Genomic DNA, 26,876 nt, shown 5'->3' with positions numbered 1-26,876 from the left:
TCAGTGCTCGCGTGGCCTCAATCTGCGTCTGCATGAGACCAGCCACTGACTGCGTGGCAGCACTCAGCATTTGCGTGGCAGGTGCCAGTGCTTCGCCGAAGTCCTGGACAATCCATGCCAGTGCTGCGCCGAAGTCCTGCACACTCCTTGCCTGTGCTGCGCCGAAGTCCTGCACACTCCTTGCCTGTGCTGCGCCGAAGTCTTGGACACTACTTGCCAGTGTCTCAATGGAATCGGGCATCCTTGCCACTGCAGCCATGAGCTCAGTGTGCCTCTGCCCAGCCTGGGCGCTCATTTCTGCGAGGGCACGCACCTCTTCTGCGTTCTGTGCAGCAGCACTCGCGGCCCGACTCGCCCTCCGGGGAGATGGTGCCCACGAGATTCCTTACACCCCTTGCGTTTCTGCAGGCCGCTGGGTCCTGGAGCTGCATCCTCCTCAGACCATTCCCCCCCGCTCCCCTCCAGGGAAAGCGTCTCCCCAGTCTGGACATGGGCTGGCTCGCCTGAGGGTGGCACGGATGGTCTGGCTTCCTCCTCCTCGTCGCCTCCAGAGTCACTCGCACTGGCAGCTTGAGGGCCCGCCTCCCGAGCTGGTGATGCAGCATCTGAAAGCAGGGAGGTTCAAGAGTGGCTTTAGCGAAAGGACAGGGTGGCAGCAAGGGATGCATGAGTGCTGCAATGCTCTGAGTTGGCTCGAGAGTGAAAAAGCATGTTGGTGTGGGGAACAAGTGGAAGGAGAGAGGTCAAAAAGGTGATGACCTTACCATTGCTGTCCACAATGGGGTCGGCATCTCCAGAGGCGACGGGGCCAATCATCCGGCTTGCCACAATCTGATGGACTCGCTCCTCCAGGTCTGTGAGGGTCTGCAGGTGAGGCCGGCCTCCTCCGGTCCGATGCTGTTGCCTTCTATTATGGGCTAGCTTGGCCTGCAAGAGAAAGGACGGGGTGTGAGGAAACCTGCAGCCCTGATCTGGGATGACATGCCTCCCATGGTCGATTAGCCCTTACATTATGCTGCCCTGATCTGGGATGACATGCCTCCCATGGTCCAGGAGCCCTTACATTATGCACAGAGCTGAATGTGCGTGTGTGTTTCCAGAAAGGGCCATGGGTGCTGGATGACAGCTGGCCATTGGGGCTTTGCACACCCTCTGGCCATAAAGTGAGGTCCAGATGGAGGGATGGAGATGATTCTGAAAAAGGCACTCACCCTGACGACCCGAGTGAGGTCGTTGAACTTCTTCCTGCATTGCACAGGAGTCCTGGGAACCATGCTGCTGGAGGTGACTCTGTTGGAAACCTCCCTCCAAGCTCTGCGATAGTCGCTGTGCTGAGGCCTCCTGCCATTCTCTGGGTAGAGTACAGATCGCCTGCGCGCCACCGCGCCAACCAGAGCATCCAATGCCCCCTCGCTGAAGCGCTGCGCTCTCTCCCTGGCCCTCTCCATGTTCAGGCAGTTGTTGACGCCACAGGTAGGTTACCGCCGAGTTTGAGGCCTCCGATGTGCAGGGTGTGGCTGGAGATGATGATCGATCTGTCCCTTTAAGAGCTGTCCGGGGCCAGCGTGTCTGGCTGCACTCGATTATTGACAGCACCTGCGCTGCGCCCGCCCGCGGAGATATTGCGTCGCGCCGCCGGGTTAGCGCCTTAAGACTGTTGTGCAGCGCCTGATTTAGCGCCGCAATCGCCTTCAGGGGCGCAGGTACCCAATATCGCTGGAGGTGGTGATAATTTGCGCCTGGCGTTAAACTTTGCACACCGCACGGGACGATACCGAATTTTTCCCCCTAATTCTCTGAATATGGGCGTTGGCCGGCATTTATTGCCCAGCCCTAGTTGCCCTTGAGAAGGTGGCGGTGAGCCATTTTGAACCGCTGCAGTCCGTGTGGTGAAGGTTGTTAGGCAGTGAATTCTAGGATTTTGACCCGCTGGCGATGAAGGGACGGCGATATATTTTCTAGTCAAGATGGTGTGTGATTTGAAGGGGAACTTGGAGGTGGTGGTGCTCAATGCTCCCTGTAATGTTTGGGGGGACCGCACGACCCTTTCAGAATACCGTGCATGCGCGGTTTTTTTCTATTTAAGAGCCTGCAAGCCGGCTGTACGGGACCCCTGCAGCGCTGCGTGTCCGCACGGCTTAAAGGGAACATTGGTGGTGTTCCCTGTGCCTGCTGCCCGCGTCCTTCTAGGTGGTGGGGGTCGTAGGTTTGGGAGCCTGTTTTGGACAGTCTCAAGGATATGCCTTCATCTCAGAGAGGAACCATGCGGAGGGGCATGTTAGGAAGAGGACATCTTTTCAGGGTTCTCCAGTAGTGAGGAAGTCAATAGTATTGGATGTTCAGTGGGGTATTGGAGAATGTTAGTGTTATGGAGAGGGTATGACCTGATACCCGGAGGTGAATATTGTGGTAAGCCGTGTATTATGTGTAGCCTGGTTTATTGAAGAACTTATAACCAAGGGTTGTGTTAGACAGAGGGTGAGGTCTTAAGTCAGACAGTGGCTCCTACATTAGCTTCAATACAATATTAAAACTCTTGGAAAAAATCACATACCTTTGCATTAGACATTTTGGCATAAGAGAGTACATCATAATTTAAGCAAAAATAATGCTTTTTGAAGTGAGACGATGTTAAGATTCCCCTCTCCTTGGCTCTGTGCATTAATAAATATCCTTCTTTAATGGTGGATGTTGTTTGCAGCGTCACTCGTTTCTGGGATTCCAGTTCTGAAAAGAAGCAGGCACCAAAAGGACTGACTGGTGGATTTTGATTCACCAACTGCAGAGAAGCCCCTTTCCACTCTTTACCCTTCTGCATTGTGGACCCTCCCAAACTGAGAGGCCAGATGGGTGACCTTCTCCCAGCCTTTGCCAGCGCTGTTGTATTAACCCTTCAGCAGGGGGCGTGCCAGAGAGCCTCTCCTACTGGCTTCCCCCTCCAGCAAAATACTATGGCCCAAACACCTGCCAGTAGTGACACTGCAACTGGCCTCAGCTGCCTTCGATGAGGGAGGGCAAAGTCCACCCGGGGTCCATCTTATTGATCGCTATAGAGGCCTTTACTGGAACCATGTTTGTATCAGGTTGTGATGCTTCCCACGCTTGAATAGCCAGGCAACGAACGCTGCCTAGGCTCAAACATGAAGAATGACCACTCAAGGAGTTACCAGAGAAGGATCAGCGCCTGTGGAACTGTGACATCACGACTCAATGCCTTCAGGAGAAATTAGCAGATTAAAGGGGAGAGGGGACGGGGGGGGGGGGGGGAGGGCGGGGGGAAGTGTCAGTGACCCCCAACAGACCCAGGTCCCTGCTTGTCACACTGGGATGAATAATTTTGCAATTCCTCCTATCACTGCAGCATTCCAATAACAATAACAACTTGCATTTATATAGCGCCTTAATGTAGTAAAATTTCCTAAGAGGCTTCGCAGGAGCGTTATCAAACAAAAGTTGACACCGAGCCACATAAGAAGATATTAGGACAGATGACCAAAAACTTGGTCAAAGAGGTAGGTTTTAAGGAGGGTTTTAACGGAGGATAGAGAGGTGGAGAGGTTTCGGGAGGGAATTCAGAACTTGGGGCCTAGGCAGCTGAAGACACGGCCACCAATGCTGGAGCGATGAAAATCAGAGCTGTGCAAGAGGCCAGATTTGGAGGAGTGCAGAAATCTTGTAGGGTTGTGGGGCTGGAGGAGGTTACAGAGATAGGGAGGGGCGAGGCCACAGAAGGATTTGAACACCAGGATGATAATTTAAAAATCGAGGCACTTGAGGACCGGGAGCCAGTGTAGGTCAGCGAGCACAGGTGTGATGGGTGAGCGGGACTTGGTGCGAGTTAGGACACAGGCAGCCGAGTTTTGAATGAGCTCAAGTTTACGGAGGGTGCAAGGTGGGAGATCGGCCAGGGGAGTGCTGGAATAGTCGAGTCTGGAGGTAACAAAGGTATGGATGAGGGTTTCAGCAGCAGATGAGCTGAGGCAGGGGCAGAGTCGGGCGATGTTATGGAGGTAGAGGTAGGCAGGCTTGGTGATAGAGTGGATATGTGGTTAGAAGCTCATCTCGGGGTCAAATAGGACTCCACGGTTGGGAACAGTCTGGTTCAGCCTCAGTCAATGGCCAGGGAAAGGAGTTTGTGGCGAAGACTTCCCAAAATTTAGTTGGAAGAAATTTCTGCTTATCCAATACTGGATGTCGGACAAGCAGCGTGACAAACCAGAACTACAAAATTGCAGAACTGCAACACTTGAAACCACAACTTCAGTTCAAAATTATGAATAATTTAATTCTGCTTGCTCAATCGCCCCTTTTACCTGTTTTCTCTCTCTCCCATTTTGATTTAAAAAAATGAAAACTTGAATTTAAATCCTGTTCGACCTCATCTACTGCAAGGATTCAGCCACGACTGCCAGGGTTCCAGCAGAATCACAGCACAGAGCCGGGTGTAAATATAACGTACGGCCCGTTCGTCATCATCTGCTTCAAACACTGCGAAATGTTGACAAGATTAATCAGCCATCGTCTGGTTAGATCCCACGATCTGTTTCAACATGAGATCCCACAAGGGACCATGTGGCATCCTCCATACCCTGCATCGTCACCTGCCCATCAGGCTAGGATTGCTAACAGACTATGGGGTCAATTTAAAAAAAAAATTATTTAGCACTCCCAACACAGAGCTTCACCAAGCAGGAGGATATATCGGGAATTTGGGCGCTGAAGCCTGATTCGTGGTTTGCACAGTTTTCCTCTCTTAGCGAATTTTTTTTTTCCCTTAAGATGGCAATTTTCAATGTGGGGGGGAAGGGGAAGTATGATGCGCACTGTTGCCATGGTAAGTTGCTAAGATTCTGAGCGACCCTACCAATCACACTGTTATACTGTTTGATTGCTTAAGTTGTGATTAGTTATAATTCTTGCTCTGAATGGAAAATTAATCAGACGCCGTTTCTTGTTGAATAGGCAGGAAGATCAAAAGAATGGGCCTATATCCATACATCCCACATTATCCAATGGATCTATCAATGAAGACAATAGGTAGTTGATTAGTCAACGCCAGTACCTGAAGATTGATTAATGCATTGTTTCAGTGAAATGCATCTTTACAGAGTTCTGAATGTATTCACCTTCATCCTCCTCAATGTCAATTAGCTTGATGATGAAGTCTTTAAAGAGCGTGGCTCCTTGGAGAATATGGGGCTGCAGTGGTGCCATCCAGATTTCCTTCCCCCGGGCTACGTTGGCATCCATGTTGCCAATACTTTGGATTGCCTACAAGACAGAAGGTTGTACAGTCTGCTCTTTATGCCATTCGTTGTCAAAGAATGATGTAAAAAGGAAAAAAAGAACCTGCCTTTCTGTAGCACCTTTCATGACCTCAGGACATCCCAAAACGCTTTACAGCCAATGAAGTACTTTTGAAGTGTAGTCACTGTTGTAATGTAGGAAACGTGGCAGCCAATTTGCACACAGCAAGCTCCCACAAACAGCAATGTGATGAGGACCAGATCATGGCCCAGAAATTCGGGTCCCCACGGGTGAGTACGTGCTGGGTACTCACGCATAGGCCCAACGAAAGTGCCGGTTTCGTGCATGCACTGCGCATGCGCGGGAAACCAGAACTTCCGTTCCCTTAAAGGAAGGGGTTCACAGGTGGAACGCGTGCGCCGGAGAGGCAGCGCGTGCGCCTGGAACTTACGTTGTTTTTGCAGGTTTCTCCGGGAGGGTAAGTCTCCAGCAGTTACGCTTTTAAAAAGCAGTCGCAAGGCCTGCTTTTAACAAGGTAAGTGGTGAATTAAGTAAAATTAAAACATTTTTTCCACAGGTTTATTATTTTTAAATACTTTAAAGCAAGGTAAGTTTATTTTTAGCCCCGTTAGAAACTGTAATTAATTTTTTCAAAAATTTAAATTATTGTTTAAAATAGTTATTTTATGTAATTTATAGTTATTTTAAAAATGTGATTTTAAAAAAAAATGTATTTGAAGTTTTAGTTATGTTTTGGGGCTGAATTGTATTTATAGTTTTGACAGCTCTTCCTGTCAAATTTATGAATAGGCATTCCCTGCTACCATTGGCTCTCCTTGGCCCATGTGATCCCAGGGGACGCTTCGAACTAACTGCGCCCCTGGGATACGCAAGCACTGCGCGCCGGCAGTTGGAGGCGGCCCAGGATCGGAATCCCACGGGGGCCCACAGCACAACGGCCGGCGCGCTAGGTAAGTGCAGGTCGGAGGCTTGCACCCGCGGGAAGCCCCCGACCCGAATTTCTGGGCCCATCTGTTTTTAGTGATGTTGGTAAAGGGTCAAATATTCCCTTTCAACAAAGCCACATTTTGTTGGTGCTGTTACGTGGTCTGTGCTTCCTGATGATCTGGTTCTGATGTTCCTGTTCATTACTATACAAGCTTCTCCCACTGTTTGATTCTTCTCACCATGTTTGTGCTTGTTGTGCTTTTGTGCTCTGTACTCTTGGCACAAGAGGCACTAATTATGCTCGTCTTTGACTGATTCACCTAAAATGTCTGACCTTTTAATAGTTCATTACTCTTTAAGTCAGTTTAATGTGTGCACGGTCATGTTGCACATCATTTTCTATTTAAACATAAACACAATGTTATAGAATCATCTTCATTCTATAAATACTTACTGAGCCAGTCAATTCTGTAAATGTCAAATGATGTGTGTGTTTTTGATGTTATCATGGGATGTTTGGTGCATTTATGTTGTCTGTCTCAGCCTTGTTTTTTCTTTGGAGTGTGGCACATGTTCTGATTGTGGGCTGCCTATAGAATCATAAAATGATGCAGCACAGAAGGAGGCCATTCAGCCCATCATGCCTGTGCCGGCTCTTTGAAAGAGTTACCCAATTAGTCCCACTCCCCCTCTCTTTCCCTATAGCCCTACATACTTTTCTTTTTCAAGTATATATCCAACTCCCTTTGAAAGTTACTATGGAATCTGCTTCCACTACACTTTCAGGCAGTGCATTCCAGATCACAACAACTTGCTGCGTAAATAACATCTCCTCACCACCCCTCTGGTTCACTTGCCACTTATCTTAAATCTGTGTCCTCTATTTACCAACCTGTTGTGTCGGTACCTTTCTACCTAGACACAATTTAGGACTCAAAACTCAGAGATTCAAACATGAAGTGCTTTATTGGAAAGAAAGGAAGTTCTGGAAAGTTCCGAACAAAGAGAGCTAAACTTAACAGAGAACACCCAACCATTTATCTCCTGTGACAGCGCCACCACAGGTGGGAGGAGAACACACAATAGAACGCACAATACATAACATTTCCTCCCCTCTTAAATGGAAGGTCCACATTATTCCTCAACAGGTAAGTTACTTTCAATGCACTCAACGAACCTAGGGTAGAGGTAGACTTTACCCTGGGGTTTATTCTGCCCCAGTCTTGTGGGTAAGTTGCTAAGCCTACAGATCCAAGCGTCTTGGAGGCCGCCGCTCTCTGACAGGATACCGGCGGTCATCGCTGGCTTCCACAGCAGTAGGCATTGACACAGGCCTGGATGGAGAAGGTGCCTGTGTCAGTTGAAAGTCAGGAGTTTGCACAGGTGGAACAGTCTCTTTGACTTCCTGTGTTGGAGAAGAGCACTGTGGCAAAGGATGCTGGTTTGTGGTATCATCCGGAAACAGTTCAGGCTAACCAGCCGTTGGAGCCTCTGTGGCTGTCTCTGCTCCTAGCAACAGTTGATCTGTGTGTCTTCTCCAGACGATGTCCTCAGCAGTCTCAACCGTGTAAGACACAGGGCCCGTCTGCGCGATCACCGTAGCAGGAACCCATTTCGGTCCAGTGTTGTAGTTTCGAGCTAGGACGTGCTCTCCAGGGTGAAACCATCTCTCCTTGGCTCTTTTCCCTCTCTTTTCAACTTGAGCTTGTTGTTGACAATGGACAACCTGTTCTGCCCTTGGAGGTTTGAGTAAGTCAAAACTTGTCCGCAACTGCCTCTTCATCATGAGCGAAGCGGGGGAAGTTTTGGTTGTGGCATACGGCTCGTTCCTGTAGGACAACAGGAAGCTGTTCAGACGTTGGTGGATTAAGCCCTGACCTTGCGATGCCTTCAAGGCGTGCTTCAAAGTTTGCACAAACCTTTCTGCCTGGCCGTTAGTAGAGGGATGATAGGGCGCAGACCTGATGTGTTGGACACCATTCACATGCAGGAAGGTTGCAAACTCCTGTGATACAAATTGTGGACCGTTGTCACTTATGAGTTGTTCCGGTGAGCCATAACGGCTGAACATCTCACCAAGTTTCTCAATTGTTTTCTCTGCCGTGGTAGACCTCATCACAGCGACCTCTGGCCACTTGCTACGAGCGTCCACAACCACCATAAACATCTTCTCTTCGAAAGGACCGGCGAAGTCCACATGTACTCGTTGCCACACTTCTGCAGGCCAATCCCAGGGGTGTAGGGTTGCCAGCTGTGGAACATTCCGGACCCTTTGACATGGGGAACATGTTTTGGCTTTCTCCTCAATATTCCCATCGAGACCTGGCCACCAGAAGTAGCTTCTTGCCATTTCCTTCATCCGAACCATCCCACTGTGGCCTGTATGAAGTTGTTGCAGTATAGGTTCCCTCAGAGGTGGCATAATGATGACACGGCGTCCCCAAAGAAGACAACCTGCCTGGACGGAGAGCTCATTTCTTTTTGAAACGTAAGGTTTCAAACTAGGAGAATCTCCTATAGCTCTCCCTCGAATGACATCGTCCATCACCTCAGACAGGACTGGATCGTTGCGGGTGTACCTTCGCACCTGAACTGCAGTGACAGGTGCTCCCTCCACTTGTCTAAAGTAGAAGATGTCTATCTGACGAGGCTCTGGGGGAGTAACAGGCAAGGGTAGCCTCGAGAGACCGTCTGCGTTGCCGTGCAAGTCTGATTTGCGATATTTGATGTCGTATGTGTGTCCTGACAATAGTAAAGCCCACCTTTGCACCCTGCTTGCAGCGAGAGACGGAATTCCGGTGTGGGGCCCGAAGATTGAAGTCAATGGACGGTGGTCCGTCAGGAGTGTGAACCTTCTCCCAAACAGGTACTGATGAAATTTTCGAATTCCAAAAACGATTCCCAAGGCCTCGCGCTCGATCTGCGCATAGTTACTCTCGGCCTTGTTCAAGGTGCGTGATGCGAAGGCGATAGGTTTCTCTTCACCCGAAGGCATGATGTGGGATATGACTGCTCCCACACCATATGGTGATGCATCACATGCTAGCTGCACGGGTAGCTTTGGGTCGAAGTGTGTCAGGACCTCCGATTTCAGCAATGCTTTCTTTGCTTGGGCGAAAGCTTCGTTGCACAGTTCAGTCCATTTCCATGTTTTGCCTTGACATAGCAACTGATGTAACGGCTTCAGCAATGTTGCTAAATCTGGAATAAACTTCCCATAGTAGTTAGGTAGCCCCAGAAATGAACGTAACTGGCTCACATTCTGGGGTGCTGGGGCCTCCACGATCGCCTTGACCTTTGACGGCGCCTTATGCAGGCCAGTAGCGTCAATCACATGCCCCAGGTACTCAACTGAAGACTGAAAGAATTCACATTTGTCTTTACGAACTCTGAGTCCGTACTCTTTCAGTCGTTGTAGTGTCGCATCCACGTTCAGAAGATGATCCTCCTCATTTGTCCCAGTGACAAGGATGTCGTCCAGGTAGCACTGGACTCCTGGCAGTCCACTCAAAATCTGATCCATTGCCCTTTGGAATAGAGCAGGGGCCGACGTCATTCCAAACGGAAGGCGGCAGTACCTGTATAGCCCCTTGTGTGTCACAATTGTCAGCAGCTCCTTTGATTTGTCATCGACATGCATTTGTAGATAAGCCTGGCATAAGTCTATTTTGCTGAACTTTTGCCCTCCGGCCAGGCCCGTAAAAACATCATCAATGAGGGGAATTGGGTACTGTTCCGCAGGCAGCACCGGGTTAATAGTCACTTTAAAATCCCCGCAGATTCGAACAGATCCATCCTTTTTCAGGACAGGAACAATGGGTGTGGCCCATTTGCTCACGCTCACAGGCTCCAGGACTCCATTCTCGATTAAGGCCTCCAAGTTAGCCTCAACTTTTGGCCTAATTGCATAGGGTACAGGTCGGGCTTTGTGAAACTTTGGCTTGCTGTCAGGTTTAATGTCCAGTCTCACGCTGATCTTTTTCATGCTCCCAAGTTCCCCATTGAAGAGTTCTGCATGTTTGTTTAACACTGCAGTCAGACCTGACTCCCCTTTTGACATCATGCGGACTGCAGGCCAGTCCAGCGTGATTTTCTCTAGCCACGCACGTCCCAGTAGTGATGGGTAATTTCCCTTTACCACATATAGTGGCAGTTTTGCAGTCTGTCCGTTCAATTTAACTGTCACTTCAATGACGCCTCTCATGGCCACAGGTTCGCCGGTATACGTCTTTAGCACAATGTTTTTTGGCTGAAGGGTAAGATGCTTTAGCATTTTGTTGTAGACAGTGTCTGAAACAAGGGACACAGCCGCGCCTGTGTCCACCTCCATCCGCACTGATTGTCCCTCCACCAGTGGTGACACCCAGTAGCCATTTAAATCACCTGCAACCGTCAGTATGTGCACCTCTTCCTCCTCAGAGGTGTCGCTCCCCTCTGTTTTGCTTGTTCCATCATACTGCACTGAATGAACACTCTTTTTCCTCTCTTGTCCAAATACAGACATTTTGCTTCCATGCTTCCCAGCTCTGTCTGTTCTTTTTTTACCTCTACAGGCGCGTTCAATGTGACCCTTTTTGCCACAATTTCGGCATTCCAGCTCCGTACACCAGCAGTCATTAGCGTGATGGCCCGTTTTCCCACAACGGTAACATGTGCCGTTCCGCGCACCTTTAGGCTCAGACGACACCTTGTGAACTCTCCCTGTTGAACTCAACTGGTGAGCCTCCTTTTCTGCCATCTCCATGGAGACACTAACTTCAATGGCCTTTTCAAGAGTAAGGTTGTCCTCAGTAAGAAGGCGCTTCTGTGTGGCTGCATTTTGCAGACCACACACAAGTCTGTCTCTAATGGTGTCATTCAGCACCTCCTTGAACTGGCAGTGTTCCGACAACCTTTTTAAAGCAGCAATAAACATCGTCACTGATTCCCCCTCCTCTTGATTCCGTTTATGAAATCTAAATCTCTCAGCAATAACCAGAGGTTTTGGTGAAAAATGTGCTCCAAGAATTTCTACTAGTTGCTTATATGTTTTAGTTCCTGGCTTATCTGGTTGCACGAGGCTGCGAAGTAAATTGAATGTCTTCGGCCCGATTACACTCAAAAAGGTAGGCACGACCTTTTCATTTGCCACCGTATTCGCCAATACAAAATAGTCAAAACGTTCTGTATAAGCGCTCCATTGCTCCACATTTTCATCAAAATCACCGATGTTTCCTAATATAGTAGCCATCTCATGTTTCAAATTAAATTTTCTGTTTACTCACTGCACCCGTAACGTACGCAGATTCATCCGCTCCTCGTTGCCACTTGTTGTGTCAGTACCTTTCTACCTAGACACAATTTAGGACTCAGAACTCAGAGATTCAAACATGAAGTGCTTTATTGGAAGGAAAGAAAGTTCTGGAAAGTTCCGAACAAAGAGAGCTAAACTTAACAGAACACCTAACCATTTATCTCCTGTGACAGCGCCACCACAGGTGGGAGGAGAACACACAATAGAACACACAATACATAACACAACCCAACCACCAGTAGAAACAGTTTCTCCTTATTTACTCTATCAAAACCCCTCATAATTCTGAACACCTCTATTAAATCTCCCCTTAACCTTCTCTGCTCTAAGGAGAACAACCCCAGCTTCTCCAACCTCCCCACATTCCAATTTACCTGCAACTCCTTCAGTTGCTGTGCAGTGCAGAGCTTTATGCTTATGTGCCAGGACTGAGACTACAACACAAAAACCGGGGTACCAGGCCTCTCACTCCTAGAAAATACCCAGTAATTTTGGCCCATTTAATTGAAGAGAGTCAACCATCTTTCATGGCTCCTGCAGCATGACGTTGAACTGGCTCTCGATATGTTGATTCCTCCCATAATTATAAAGAGGGCGAGCAGGGTCTGGATCTGACCAGAGTGATGAAACAAACTCTAATGGAAAAAATGCCTCTCCTTGTTAAGTGTGTCCTGGTGGCAAGCTTGCAGGGTCAATCCATTGATCCTGGGTTAGAGACAGGGCTACAGTGTTACCTAGTTACACATTTAGGCAGAAGATCATTGGTTCATCGGCCCAACCCTCCAACTTCGCACAAGATTATCGTGACGCATTTCTGACAATAACCCTGAATCCTCTTTACTGAAAGGAACTTTAGCGCAACCTTTTTTTCAGTCCCATCACAGGTTCTTGTTCCAAGCTGGTAGTCTGTTCCACATTTCTCTCCTTTTGTATTGACATATCCTAACTCGCACCAAGTCCCGTTCACCCATCACCCCTGTGCTCGCTGACCTTCATTGGCTCCTGGTACTCAACTGCCTCGATTTAAAAATTGGCATCCTTCTGTTCAAATCTCTCCACGGTCTCGCCCCTCCCTATCTCTGTAACCTCCTCCAGCCCTACAACCCTCCGCGATCTCTGTGCTCCTCCAATTCTGGCCTCTTGCACATCCCCGATTTTCATCGCTTCACCATTTGGCGGCCGTGCCTTCAGTTGCCTAGGCCTTAAACTCTGGAATTCCCTCCATAAGCCTCTCCGCCTCGCCCTCCTCCTTTGACCCTCCTTAAAACCTACCTCTTTGACCAAGTTTTTGGTCATCTGTCCTAATGTCTCCTTGGAGGCGGAGCAGCGCGGCAGAGCGACTACAAGAGGCCCCAGAGGCTCAGGTAGGCCTCAGTGCGGCATCGGCAGCGGATGGAGGCAGAGCAGCGTGGCAGAGCGACTACAAGAGGCCCCAGAGGCTCAAGTAGGCCTCAGTGCGGCATCGGCAGCGAGTGGAGGCGGAGCAGTGCGGCAGAGCGACTACAAGAGGCCCCAGAGGCTCAGGTAGGCCTCAGTGTGGCATCGGCAGCGGGTGGGGGTGGAGCAGCGCGGCAGAGCGACTACAAGAGGCCCCAAGAGGCTCAGGTAGGCCTCTGCGGCATCGGCAGCGGGTGGAGGCGGAGCAGCGCGGCAGAGCGACTACAAGAGGCCCCAGAGGCTCAGGTAGGCGTACCAATCTCCAATCTCAGGCAAGGAGAGAGGTAAAAAGTATTCAAGGTGTGACGTCACCACAAAACAGGTAGGTGATTGGTTGGAGTATTTCTCTTGTTTTAAAACTTTAAGTCTGTGGTTTATAGTTTTTCAGGTTGCTGTGGTGTACCAAGGCCTTTCTGGTGCAGAGTGACTGTTGGTAAACCATTTAACTGGTGTAACTAGAGAGGTTGATTTAATTTAAATCCAATTAATTAAAGGGGATACTAGCATCTAAAATCGGGCAGAGGGTGTCCATAACTAACAATAAAAAATTTAATTAATTACATAGAATGGAGCAGGTGATGTGTTACTGTTGCGAGATGTGGGAGCCGGTGAACCCCATTGAGGCTCACGGTGATTACGTCTGTGACAAGTGTCTGCTGCTACAGGAACTCCAGCTCCGTGTTGATGAGCTGGAGTCTGAGCTTCAGACACTGCGACACATCAGGGAGGGGGAGAAGTACCTGGACTCTCTGTATCAGGAGGTGGTCACACCTATGAAGTTAAGTAATTCAGATGTAGCCCATGGTCAGGGACAGGACGGTGTGACTACGAGTGAGGCAGGTACGGGGATCCAGGAGGTAGAGCTGGAGGAGCCGCAGCCCTTGCTCTTGACCAACAGGTTCGAGGTTCTTACTCACTGTGGGGACAGGAGCAGGGACTGCAGGGAGGATGAGCAACCTGGCCACAGCACCGTGGAACGGGGGGCCATTCAAGAGGGGGGAGTAAATAGAAATGTTGTAGTGGTAGGGGATAGTATTATTAGGGGGATAGATAGAGTTCTCTGCAGCCGAGAGCGAGAGTCCCGAAGGCTGTGTTGCCTACCCGGTGCCAGGGTTAAGGACATCTCCTCTGGGCTGGAAAGAAACTTGCAGTGGGACGGGGTGGATCCAGTTGTCGTGGTCCATGTTGGTACAAACGACGTAGATAGGACTAGGAAGCCGGTTCTGTTAAAGGAGTATGAGCAGCTCGGGGTCAAATTAAAAAACAGAACCTCAAGGGTACTGAGCCACGAGCGAATTTGGCTAGGACAAATAAAATTAGAGAGTTAAATGCGTGGCTCAAAGACTGGTGTGGGAGAAATGGGTTTTGCTTCCTGGGACACTGGCACCAGTACTGGGGCAGGAGGGAGCTGTTCCGTTGGGACGGGCTTCACTTGGCCAGTGCTGGGACTAGAGTCCTGGCGGATCATATAGCTAGGGCTGTAGAGAGGGCTTTAAACTAACTAGTGGGGGGGAGGTTCCTCGAGAGCAAATAATAAAAATGACAACAGAGAAGGTCATAGACTTAGGTAGCAGTGGGGAAATTAAATACCAGAGCATGTCAGGAAGGGGCAGAAGGTATGGAGTAAAAGGTAAAGTAATAAAAAGGGCAAAAGCAGGAACTAAGTGTCACAAAACATATTTGAAAGTTGTCTATCTGAATGCACGTAGCATTTGTAAGAAAATAGACGAGTTAATGGCACAAATAACTACATATGGGTATGATCTTGTGGCCATTACAGAAACATGGCTGCAGGGTGACAATGCCTGGGAATTAAACATACCAGGTTGTTTAACGATCAGGAAGGACAGGCAGGAAGGAAGGGGAGGTGGGGTGGCTATGTTAATAAAGGAAGGAATCACTGTAATACAGAGAAATGATATTGGGTCAAAAGATCAGGATAATGAAACAGTTTGGGTGGAGGTAAGGAATAATAAGGGGAAAAAAACACTAGTGGGCGTAGTCTATAGGCTTCTGAACAGTTGCAACTCTGTTGGACGGAGTATCAATCAGGAAATAGTTGAGGCTTGTAATAAGGGAGCATCTATAATTATGGGGAATTTTAACTATCATATTAATTGGACAAATCAAATTGGGCAGGGCTGCCTTGAGGATGAGTTCATTGAGTGTATTAGGGATGGGTTTCTTGAGCAGTATGTAACTGAACTGACCAGGGGGCAAGCAACCTTAGATCTGGTCCTGTGTAACGAGACAGGATTAATTAAAAATGTCCTAGTAAAGGATCCCCTTGGAATGAGTGACCATAACATGGTTGAATTCCATATTCAATTAGAGGGTGAGAAGGTTGGATCTCAAACAAGCGTGCTAAGCTTGAATAAAGGAGACTATGAAGGTATGAGAGCGGAATTGAGTAGAGCGGATTGGGAAAATAGATTAAAGGGTAAGACGATACATTTAAGGAGTTATTTTACAACTTCCAAAAAATATATATTCCACTGAGAAGAAAAGGGTGTAAAAGAAAAGACAGCCATCCGTGGCTAAGTAAAGAAATTAAGGATAGTATTCGACTAAAAACAAGGGCATATAAGGTAGCCAAATCTAGTGGGAGGATAGAGGATTGGGGAAACTTTAAAAGACAGCAAAAAATAACAAAAAGATTGATTAAGAAAGGGAAGATAGATTATGAAAGTAAATTAGCAAAAAATATAAAAACAGATAGTAAGAGTTTTTATAGTTATATAAAAAGAAAAAGGGTGGCTAAAGTAAATGTTGGTCCCTTAGAGGATGAGACCGGGAAATTAATGGTGGGAAATATGGAGATGGCAAAAACACTGAATGAATATTTTGTATCAGTCTTTACAGTAGAAGACACTAAGAATATCCCAACACTGGACAAACAGGGGGTTATAGGGGGGGAGGAGCTAAACACGATCAAAATCACTAAGGAAGTGGTACTCGGTAAAATAATGGGACTCAAGGCGGATAAATCACCTGGACCTGATGGCTTACATCCTAGGGTCTTGAGGGAAGTGGCGGTAGGGATTGTGGATGCATTGGTAATAATTTTCCAAAACTCCCTGGACTCAGCAAAGGTCCCGGCAGACTGGAAAACTGCTAATGTAACGCCCTTATTTAAAAAGGGCAGTAGACAGAAGGCTGGAAACTATAGACCGGTTAGCCTAACATCTGTGGTAGGTAAAATATTGGAGTCCATTATTAAGGAGACAGTAACAGGACATTTGGATAATCATAATTTAATAGGACAAAGTCAGCATGGTTTTATGAAGGGGAAGTCATGTTTGACAAATTTGCTGGAGTTCTTTGAGGAAGTAACATATAGGGTGGATAAAGGGGAACCAGTGGACGTAGTGTATTTAGACTTCCAAAAGGCATTTGACAAGGTGCCACACAAAAGATTATTGCTTAAGATAAAAAATCACGGGATTGGGGGTAATATTCTGGCATGGATAGAGGATTGGCTATCTAACGGAAGGCAGAGAGTTGGGATAAATGGTTCATTCTCGGACTGGCAATCAGTAACTAGTGGTGTTCCACAGGGGTCAGTGCTGGGTCCCCAACTCTTTACAATCTATATTAACGATTTGGAGGAGGGGACCGAGTGTAACATATCAAAGTTTGCAGATGATACTAAGATGGGAGGGAAAGTAGTGAGTGAGAAGGACATAAAAAACCTGCAAGGGGACATAGACAGGCTAAGTAAGTGGGCAGAGATTTGGCAGATGGAATACAATACTGGAAAGTGTGAGGTTATGCACTTTGGCAGGAAAAATCGTAGAGCAAGTTATTATCTTAATGGCAAGAAACTGGAAAGTACTGAAGTACAAAGGGATCTGGGGGTCCTGGTGCACGAAACTCAAAAGGTTAGTATGCAGGTGCAGCAAGTGATTAAGAAGGCCAATGGAATATTGGCTTTCATTGCTAGGGGGATAGAATATAAAAATAGGGAGGTATTGCTTCAGTTGTACAAGGTATTGGTGAGACCGCACCTGGAATACTGCATACAGTTTTGGTGTCCATACTTAAGAAAAGACATACTTGCTCTCGAGTCAGTACAAAGAAGGTTCACTCGGTTAATCCCGGGGATGAGGGGATGGACATATGAGGAGAGGTTGAGTAGATTGGGACTCTACTCATCGGAGTTCAGAAGAATGAGAGGCGATCTTATTGAAACATATAAGATTGTGAAGGGGTTGGATCGGGTGGATGCGGGGAGGATGTTCCCGATGATGGGTGAAACTAGAACTAGGGGCTGCTCTTTCAAAACTGAGATGAGGAGGAACTACTTCACTCAGAGGGTGGTAGGTCCATGGAATATGCTGCCACAAAAAGCTGTGGAAGCTACATCATTACATAAATTTAAAACAGAAATAGACAGTTTCCTAGAAGTAAAGGGAATAAAGGGTTATGGGGAGCGGGCAGGAATTTGGACATGAGTCTAGGTTCGGATCGGTCATGGCCCTGTGGGTAGCGGAGCGGGCCCAGGGGCCGTGTAGCCTGATCCTGCTCCTATTTTGTGTGTCTAATTCTGTTAGATTCAGGAGATGGTTCTGTGATAGTAGATTGGCGGTTAGGATCAGATCAGCCATGATCTTATTGAATGGCGGAGCAGGCTCGAGTGGCCGATTGGCCTACTCCTGCTCCTATTTCTTATGTTCTTTGGCTCGTTGTCAATTTTTTTTGTCTGATTACACTCGTGTGAAGCACCTTGGGACGTTTTACTATGTGAAAGGCGCTATATAAATGCAAGTTGTTGTTTTTGTGGGCCTATCTCTGATTCACAATCCTTCCTGATAGAATAAGCGAATTTACATTTCCATCTTTAAACTGATAAAAACGAATGCAGCTCCAGTGCATGCACTATGGTTCTTGCTGGTCTTTTATGCCAACCATTTGCTGAGCTCAGGTCTGTAATGAGTAACCTGCAATGGCTGCCTGACAGCTAATACTTACGCCATTTCTTTTTGATTGACTTATTGCATGTGGTGCCAGGCATAAGGAAATTTCCTGGGAAATCAGAGAGTGCTTGAATGTTGACAAACGCTACAGGTTTCAAGATCAAGGCCTTGAGTTTCCATTAGGGCTGCAATTAACACATTGCGCCCAAAATGTGCCCGACACTGTGCCCGTTTGGCCAAGATGAAACTGCGCCCACCTTTCCGAACAAACTCATTATCATAAGCCCAAATGTGAAGTCTTCCATGAATCATTCATTGACTTAAAAGATCGCAGCCATTTGGGCATAATGTAGTTATGGGCCTAACTCATTTATGCCTAAATTCGATCCTTTGTGCTATTTGACTTGGATCTGCCCAGATTAAGCTGTTATCTGGACAGAAATCATGCGGAAACTCCAGGCCTTACACAGGACTTTCAGGGGCGGGACCCCTGCTCCTGGCGGGGAGTGACATTCACCGGGAACGCATTGCGATTTTCCATCCACTAAATTATTCTCATACACGTATACCTACATCATCTCGAGGGCGCGCAGGGAAATGGAAGAAAAGAAAAGGAGAATGAACTCAGGCAAGGACGCGGTAATAATTGGAATAAAAAAAACTGAAAGTGGCTAATTCATACTAGATTTCGTCAAGTCACCGAGTCCCAGGACACCTCACCTTGGCCAGAAGCAGCAACGTCCTGCTGGTCCGTGCGTCTGCATGTTTAGGGCGTAGGTAGAAGAGCTTGGGAGACATGATGGCCGGTGAGAAGAAACGTAAGCACAGAAAGCTGGTGACTGCGACGTACTTGATGTTCTGTACGGAAAGCAACAGGAGGATTAATAGGAGCGCAACATCTTTGGGCCCACTGGCACTACGGTCGAACTTTCCAATTCGTCCCACACCCCTGCTCTTTCTCCATAGTCCTGGGAATCTCTTCTTTTCAAGTCTATATCCAACTCCCTTTCGAAAGTTACTATTGAATCTGCTTCCACCGCCCTTTCAGGCAGCGCATTCCAGATCATAGCTCGCTGCATAAAGCACGGCACTGTGTTTAACCACTGGAAGAGTCAGTAACACAGCGTTTAAAAGAAACCCCGTAAATGCTAAAGTTCTGAAATAAAACCAGCTGGAAATACACAGAGCAGGCCAGTAAACATCTGAAAGGAGAATAAAAAGCAGGCAATTATTTTTTCGGGTATACATGCTTCATCAGAATCAAGCATTTTAGTTACACTGGGGAAAGAAATAGAGAAAGGAGGCAAAAGAATGTTCCAGCTATCGTCACCCTGGCAGTCCAAATAACCAAATAATTGAGTGAACTAGGCCTGTATTCTCTTGAATTCAGAAGAATGAGAGGGGATCTCATTGAAGCATACAAAATTATTACAGGGCTTGATAGGGTGGATGCTGGGAGAATGTTTCCCTTGGCTGGGGAGTCTAGAACCAGGGGCCACAGCCTCAGGATAAAGGGTAGACCATTCAGGACTGAGATGAGAAGAAATTTCTTCACACAGAGGGTGGTGAATCTTTGGAATTCTCTACCCCAGAGGGCTGTGGAGGCTCAGTCATTGGGTATATTCAAAACAGAAGTCGATAGATTTCTGACTAGTGAGGGCATCAAGGGATATGGCGATAAGGCCGGTGAATGGAATTGAGGCAGAAGATCAGCCATGATCTCATTGAATGGCGGAGCAGGTTCGAAGGGCCGAATGGCCTACTCCTGCTCCTATTTCTTATGTTCTTATGTTCTAACCAGCTACTGGTTTGGCGAAGGACTTCCTAAGCATAACCATGTGTGACAGCGAATGGCTGAATGAGGGTTTTTTGAGTAGAACTGCTGGTGTAATACTCATGTTTGTGTACACGTGATATGGACTAGAATTCCACCCATTCGTAGCCAATGGGTGAAAACTCGAGCCCCAAGAATTGGAAGCCTCTGCCGTGAGCTGTCTGGAACCTGTCGGGCGGGCGTGCAAGACCAGTCCAGACTCGAGACTAACAGATCCACCGAGCTCCACGGTCACTTGAGCAATGAGTCATTTTTCTAAAGCCCCATGGTCTGGATTTCTTTTTCCATTTAAAATTAAACTCAGAGCTTTGTAGTTCTTTTAACACACACATAACCCACCGTAAAGATTCAAAAATGCTGTGTATATTTCACTATTTAACTGTGTTCTGGAGCAAAAAACCCCAACCTGATTGATGATGTGTTCTTCCTGCCCTTTCACTCACAGTGTGGGCCTTGACAGTTCCAAGAGATCACTTGAATGCTGATATTTCAACCAGCTTGACTGAGGTATTTTTAATTTTTTTTTAAATAGTAAGGAATGTCCTTCAGGCATGTGAAACATATTGTGATATATTTGTCATCCAGCCTTCTTCTGCTCTGTTTTGAGTTCATCACAAGGAGCAATGGATGGATGAGCAGGGACAATGTCTGGTTTCATGATGAACTCAGTCATTGGCGGGAGGAGTGGGAACTCAGCCAATTACATTATTCAAATACAGAATACATTATTATTCAAAAATATAAACAAGAAGGTGAATTGATGGCCATTTTGTTTTAAAGATGTGTTATCCTCTAGTTCATCCCCTCATTCTGTTTTTCATTGTTGGTCCTAATGTGGGTAAATGAGCCATCCCCAACTGTTTACCAATTCCACTCTGAAACTATCTGCCTGGTGATGGACTGTCCCTCTGATTTTTCTTTCCTTACTGTAGGGCTGTGCATGGCCATGCCTAATGCTTTCTGAGGGCAGCACAGTGGAGATAGGGAACTCAGAGGAGGGGACTTAAATCTGAATCTCACATGTTGAAATTCCTGTACCAGCACATAATTGATGTTAATTTATAGCCTGCACCTGTTTTTATATGAGAAACTAGATGTTAAACAGACTTTGTTAGTACTGATGGCTGTGGGATTGGAGCGAAATGGTATATGTATGTATCCCGTGTCTGTCCACTATGATGAATAAGTCAAAGATCACCTTCTCCAATGAGGCTGTGGTGTATGAATGAGAATAGGCTCAAAGCACTTTACAGCCAATGTTGTAATGTGGGAAACGCAGCAGCCAATTTGCGCACAGCAAGCTCCCACAAACAGCAATGTGATAATGACCAGATCATCTGTTTTTGTTATGTTGGTTGAATATTGGCCAGGACACCAGGGATAACTCCCCTGCTCTTCTGTCGAAATAGTGCCATGGAATCTTTTAAATCCACCCGCGAGAGCAGACGGGGCCTCGGTTTAACATCTCATCCGAAAGACGGCACCTCTGACAGTGCAGCACTCCACTGCACTAGAGTGTCAGCATAGCTTTATGGGCTCAAGTCCCTGGAGTGGGACTTGAACCCACAACCTTCTAATTCAGAGGCAAGTGTGCTACCGACTGAGCCACAGCTGACACTATAGAGGCACAGAATTGAGTAAGAGAAGAGGTGAAAGAGACTGGAATTCATTCAAATACATTGGTGCATATGATATAAACAGAAAAGAATTCAAACACACAGTAGGTCAATCAGCATTAACTAGTTTAGATGAATGGTCACATCTGAACCACTGAGCTGCTTTTCTCTGTCCGATACTGTTGGGAAACTGCATTTTTTGTATTTATTTCAGATTCCAGTCTTCTTCACATCAGTGCACAAGGAGATCTAGAGAGCGAGAGACCTGCTGAGAGACAAGACTCTTGAGAAAGCTGCTAAACTCAAGGCAGCTGCTGCAGTACACACCTTGTAGTGATCTTGAGGGAATCTCTCCTCCACACTTTTAAAGAGCTCTCTGAAGGTGGCTCTGATCAGGGAAGGGCACTGTTCCACCGAGTTCACAATGGCTTCAATCAGCTCTGTCAGATAGGACTGCAGACACTGTGCGCTCTGCTGAATTATATCCACGTCTGTCTGGCACCGATGGAGCCCTGAACAACTGAAAGAAAGATGTGATTCATATATATCTTTTGCTCCCTTGCAGTGTGTTATTATACACTACGGTCATACATGGCACAGAGAGATAGAAAGTGAAAAACAGAGAGAAAACATGAAATAAAGAACACAAGGGAGAGAGAGAACGAGAGAAAATTAGTTACAAAGTATGTTGGATAAAATATGCAAGTGGGCAGCAGAATAAATATTAATGCAGACAAGTGAAAAATATTACACACAGGAAATAAACATAGTCAGAGTTACAAATACCTCAGTGTTATTTATAGGCTTGGTTTCCATAAATTGCTTCTCATTTGGGACCTGATGGCACTAACACGTTCTTAAATTGGAAACTATCCCTGCTTTGATTTGGTTTTAACACCTATTGTTCTGTAGGCATTTCCCAGAGAATGGAAGATATAGTCATACCTGTTATATTACATCAGTAAGATGGACGGGTCACATCGTCCGCATGCCTGATACGAGACTCCCAAAACAAGCGCTCTACTCGGAGCTCCGGCACGGCAAGAGAGCCCCAGGTGGGCAGAGGAAACGCTTCAAGGACACCCTCAAAGCCTCCTTGAAAAAGTGTAACATCCCCACCGACACCTGGGAATCCCTGGCCCAAGACCGCACAAAGTGGAGGAGAAGCATCCGGGAAGGCGCCAAACACCTCGAGTCTCTTCGCCGGGAGCAAGCGGAAGCCAAGCGCAAACAGCGGAAGGAGCGCACGTCAACCCAAGCACCCCACCTACCTGTCCCTTCAACCACCGTCTGCCCCACCTGTGACAGAGACTGTAGGTCCAGCATTGGACTCATCAGTCACCTGCGAACTCATTTTTAACGTGGAAGCAAGTCATCCTCGCTTCCGAGGGACTGCCTAAGAAGAAGAGAAGATTACATCAGTGAGTTGCATCCAAAATGGTGCACACATCTTTCTGCCAAAGGGAGGTGATTCATTTAAAAGCACATCGAACGCTGACTCATCAGACAGGGTGCAGAAGGCTAATTAATTAGAAGGAGTATAAAATGAGAATGTGTGGCATAGTGGGCTAGCCTGCTGTGCTTTCATCGCATGACCTGGGTTTGGACATCCATGAGTGATAGAATGAGTCTCCCTCTGCCAGTTAATAAGGGTACTACAAGAAATGAATTGGGTGGCATCATTGCCATTCCCAGGAGTAACTATCTATAGTTTGGCACAAATTGGTATCAATTTAACATCCTTCTTTAGAGAGGTCATAATAATGATAGCTGGTACAGGTAATGGGGAAAAAAGACTCATATCCTGCAGTAATGGATTGTCCCAAATTTAGGACTTGTTACTTTTTTTTAAAAGGAATTCAGCTTAGTTTGGAATCTGAGACGGCACCCAGGAGTAAAATATCAAAAACAGCACCTTTGAGCAAGGATTGGCTTTACAAAGAGCAGTAGAAGTTTTTGAAACACTGCTGTCAGCTCTCAGTGAACCCATACCGGATCCAAGCACCAAATCCAAATCCATCTTGCCTGCAGAGTCCCATTGTTCTCCTCAGACAAATACAGTCTTGGCAAATCTTTCATATATTTATGGTGGGGTCTGAGTAGGCTGACGGGGTGTGAAGACAAGTGGTTGACCATTACCCTGCTTCCTTGAATTCCACTTTATTTGGGTCCAGCTCCACGTACTTTCTCTCTTCGAAAACCCGGTTTATGGTCGGTCCGAGGATATTGTGCAGATATTGCATTCCAGCCACCTGCGGCATTTAACACACAAACAAATGATTGCATGACAAAGTCAACAAAATACTAGTAATAATGATTATTTAGCTCCTCGTTTTCCCAGATTTCCCATCTCCCCATTCATAGAATCACCCAGCACAGAAGGAGGTCATTCGGCCCATCGTGCCTGTGCCGGCTCTTTGAACGAGCTATCCAATTAGTCCCACTCCCCCCTGCTCTTTCCCCATAGCCCTGCAAATTTTCCTTTTCAAGTATTTATCCAATTCCCTTTTGAAAATTATTATTGAATCTGCTTCCACCGCCCTTTCAGGCAGTGCATTCCAGATCATAACAACTCGCTGCGTAAAAGAAATTCTCCTCATCTCCCCAATGGTTCTTTTGTCAATTATCTTAAATCTATATCCACTGGTTACCAACCCTCCTGCCAGTGGAAACATTTTCTCCTTACTTACTCTATCAAAATTGTTCATATATTTGAACACCTCTTCTCTGCTCTAAGGAGAACAACCCCAGCTTCTCTAGTCTCGCCACATGACTGAAGTCCCTCATCCCTGGTATCATTCTAGTAAATCTCCTCGCACCTTCTCCATCCTTCCTAAATTGAGGTACCTAGAATAGGACACAACACTCCAGCTGAGGCCTAACCAATGATTTATACTGGTTGAGACCCTCAGTACAAAATAATTTCCCTTTCTGGTGACAGCTCTGCTGCACATAACCGATCCCATATTAAGTCCTGCATACCCCTCATCCTACCCTAGCCTGACCTGCATTGCCTCGCCTCCCCCCAATGCCTCAAGTCTAAAATTCTCAAGCTAATATCTAAGTTCCACCACGGCATCTCCCTAGCCGATCTCTGCAATCTCCACCAGCCCTATATTTTTCAAGGATTCTCGATTCCTTTGATTCTGGCCCCTCCCTTTGTCTCGCCTTTAGTAGCGGCCTTCAGCCAACTGAGTCCTACTCTCTGGAATCCTCTCCCAAAACCTCTCCACCGCTCTCTCCTCCTTTAAAATTCTCCTCAAAATTCATCTCTCTGACCAAGCTTTTGGTCCTCCCCCCCACCCCCCCCCCACACCACACACCCAACCCCCCAACCACTCCTTCCCCGGATAGCCTCTCCCTCCTGATTCCAGGGTACGTCAACCCATCTTTCTTCTTTTCAGATGCGGGTGGACCTGTGTATTTCCAAAGGTTTCTGTTTTTATACCACATCAAAGTGGCCACTGAAACTTGTTTGTAGCCTAAGTTCACAACAACGGTTAATAGCTGTGGCTTCTCTGACTGCTGCTATGTATGGAGTACTTTTACATGACAATACTGTGCATTAGAAGGTTCTCTTACCTGCATATGGTTAAAAAAAATACATAGGAGGTAGCAAGTTTTTGCATGTAAGTTACATAACAGGCACTCCTACCAAAGGAACAATCTCCAAATTGTAATAACGTACCTTGCAGCTATCTAGGCTCTCACCTAATAAAATGTAAAGGAGTGGGTGGGGGTTACCATTAGTTTACCCATTCCCATGGAATCATCCATTAGGTGAGAGAACAAGCAGATCAGTTACAGAACTCTGCCTGACTGCTAGTGAACACTGTGTCCTGAGGACCACCTCCATGGGGTGAGATGAATAGTGTCAGATACAGAAGAGCCAATGGGTTCAAATACAATTCTGAGGGTGACTCAGTAGCCCTTGGTGGTATATTACTGGGCTCCTTACTCACAGAGTAAGTTCAAGTTGAAGCCTGGATTATTTGAAAGGTTACTCTACCTGCAACCAGTAGTTGGTATTCCTAGTCTCTGCCTTAGTATCCTTGGACACTAAGGGAATTTTTTGGACAGTAAGGGAATCAAGGGATTTTGGGATAGGGCAGGAAAGTGGAGTTGAGGTTGAAGATCAGCCATGATCTTATTGAATGGCAGAGCAGGCTCGAGGGGCCAAATGGCCTACTCCTGCTCCTATTTCTTATGTTCTAACATTTCTTGTTTGCAAATTGTAGAGACCCTGAGAGTGCTACGACTGAAAGCACTGGTCCGAGCACATTAAGTGTGGCTGAATTACTTAAAGGTATCATTCAGAGATTGTACCTCACTTTAAAAATCAGTCACAAAGTCTTGTGGTCCCCATTTTGCTCTTTTCCATCTTTTTGTTAATTAATTGGAATATTTTTGTTTAAACAATGAGTGCTGGTTGTTAAGTCTGTGTGTTCTAGTTGTAATTACTAACACAGACTACAAGATTAAAGTTCAACAGGTCTTTACTGGTTGGAGGTCAGGACTATACTAAACACAATATTACTACACAGTGCTTATATACCGGTGGTCACCACCGGTATTACGTATACAGCAGCCAGAGAAAGTAGTACATCTCTTAAGGTGGAACAGGCTTAAGTTCTCTTAAGGTGGAACAGGTTACATACACCACAATCCTCCCTTTTTAGCTTAACAGTCATATCCCCATTTAACATAACATAATAACATATATAACTTCAGGTATAAACAGTTCAAAGGTTCAGTCTCTCAGGAGGCCTTCTGATTCGGTTTGGATAACGCCTTTCAGTGGTCTCTGATTCCTGTTGCTGAGGTGACTCCTCTAGTTGGTCTCCCATGCATTGGGTGTTATCATCATCAGGTACATTCCCTGCCGAGGTAGATGCTTCAGGTTCATTAACGTCTTCCACAGTTGTCTCTGTCGCAACCATGGGTTCGACCCTTGCTCTCGATTCTACCAGTTGATCCGCATGACGCCTTATCACATTGTTACCAATATCTACTGTGTACATCAGAGGTCCTTGTCTGGCCTGAATTGTTCCGGACTGCCATTTTTCGTTTCCATAGCCCCTTGCCAACACTGGTTGTCCTACGTCGAAACTTCGAGTGGTCTTGTTATTAATATGCCGGAACTGTTTGTTTTCCACTTCCCTCCGCACATTTGGTTTTAACAAGTCCAACCTGGACCGCAACCTCCTGTTATAAAACATCATGGCAGGACTTTGGTTAGTCACTGCATGAGCGGCGTTTCGATATGCCATTAGGAAATTGTCCACCTTGTGCTGTAGCGGAATCTGATCATCGTTCATGGCCTTTATTGCCTTTTTGAATGTTTGGACAAATCTCTCGGCCAACCCGTTTGTCGCCGGATGATATGGGGCAGAGATATAGTGTTTCACCCCATTCTTCTTTAAGAATTTTTGGAATTCTTCCGACACGAACTGTGGTCCGTTGTCCGAACAGATCTGTTCTGGCAATCCGTTCCTTGCGAATATTGTTCTTAACACCGCAATTGTCTTTTCTGAAGTAGTGGTATTCATCTTGATCACTTCTGGCCATTTGGAATGTGCGTCCAC

At 46.7% G+C, this 26,876-nt stretch overlaps 1 protein-coding gene across 1 annotated transcript in view; it reads right to left on the bottom strand.

The window, feature by feature from the left end:
- rasa4 (RAS p21 protein activator 4) overlaps positions 1–26,876 on the bottom strand; it is a 336,682-nt gene that overhangs the window by 17,453 nt on the left and 292,353 nt on the right. Inside the window, exons 12-16 of the mRNA XM_085964291.1 lie at positions 23,431–23,543; positions 21,619–21,811; positions 18,562–18,699; positions 5,127–5,271; positions 2,555–2,727 (exon numbers count right to left, since the gene is read on the bottom strand). Of these exons, the coding sequence (XP_085820417.1) occupies positions 2,555–2,727; positions 5,127–5,271; positions 18,562–18,699; positions 21,619–21,811; positions 23,431–23,543 (762 nt within the window). The remainder of the gene's footprint in view (positions 1–2,554; positions 2,728–5,126; positions 5,272–18,561; positions 18,700–21,618; positions 21,812–23,430; positions 23,544–26,876) is intronic.

Source organism: Somniosus microcephalus, chromosome 22, assembly GCF_052327205.1.
Source record: "Somniosus microcephalus isolate GS21.2 chromosome 22, FLI_Smic_1.0, whole genome shotgun sequence".
Lineage (NCBI taxonomy): Eukaryota > Metazoa > Chordata > Chondrichthyes > Squaliformes > Somniosidae > Somniosus > Somniosus microcephalus.
Note: the sequence above shows the minus strand (reverse complement) of the source record. Positions and strands in the feature narration are given on the sequence as shown.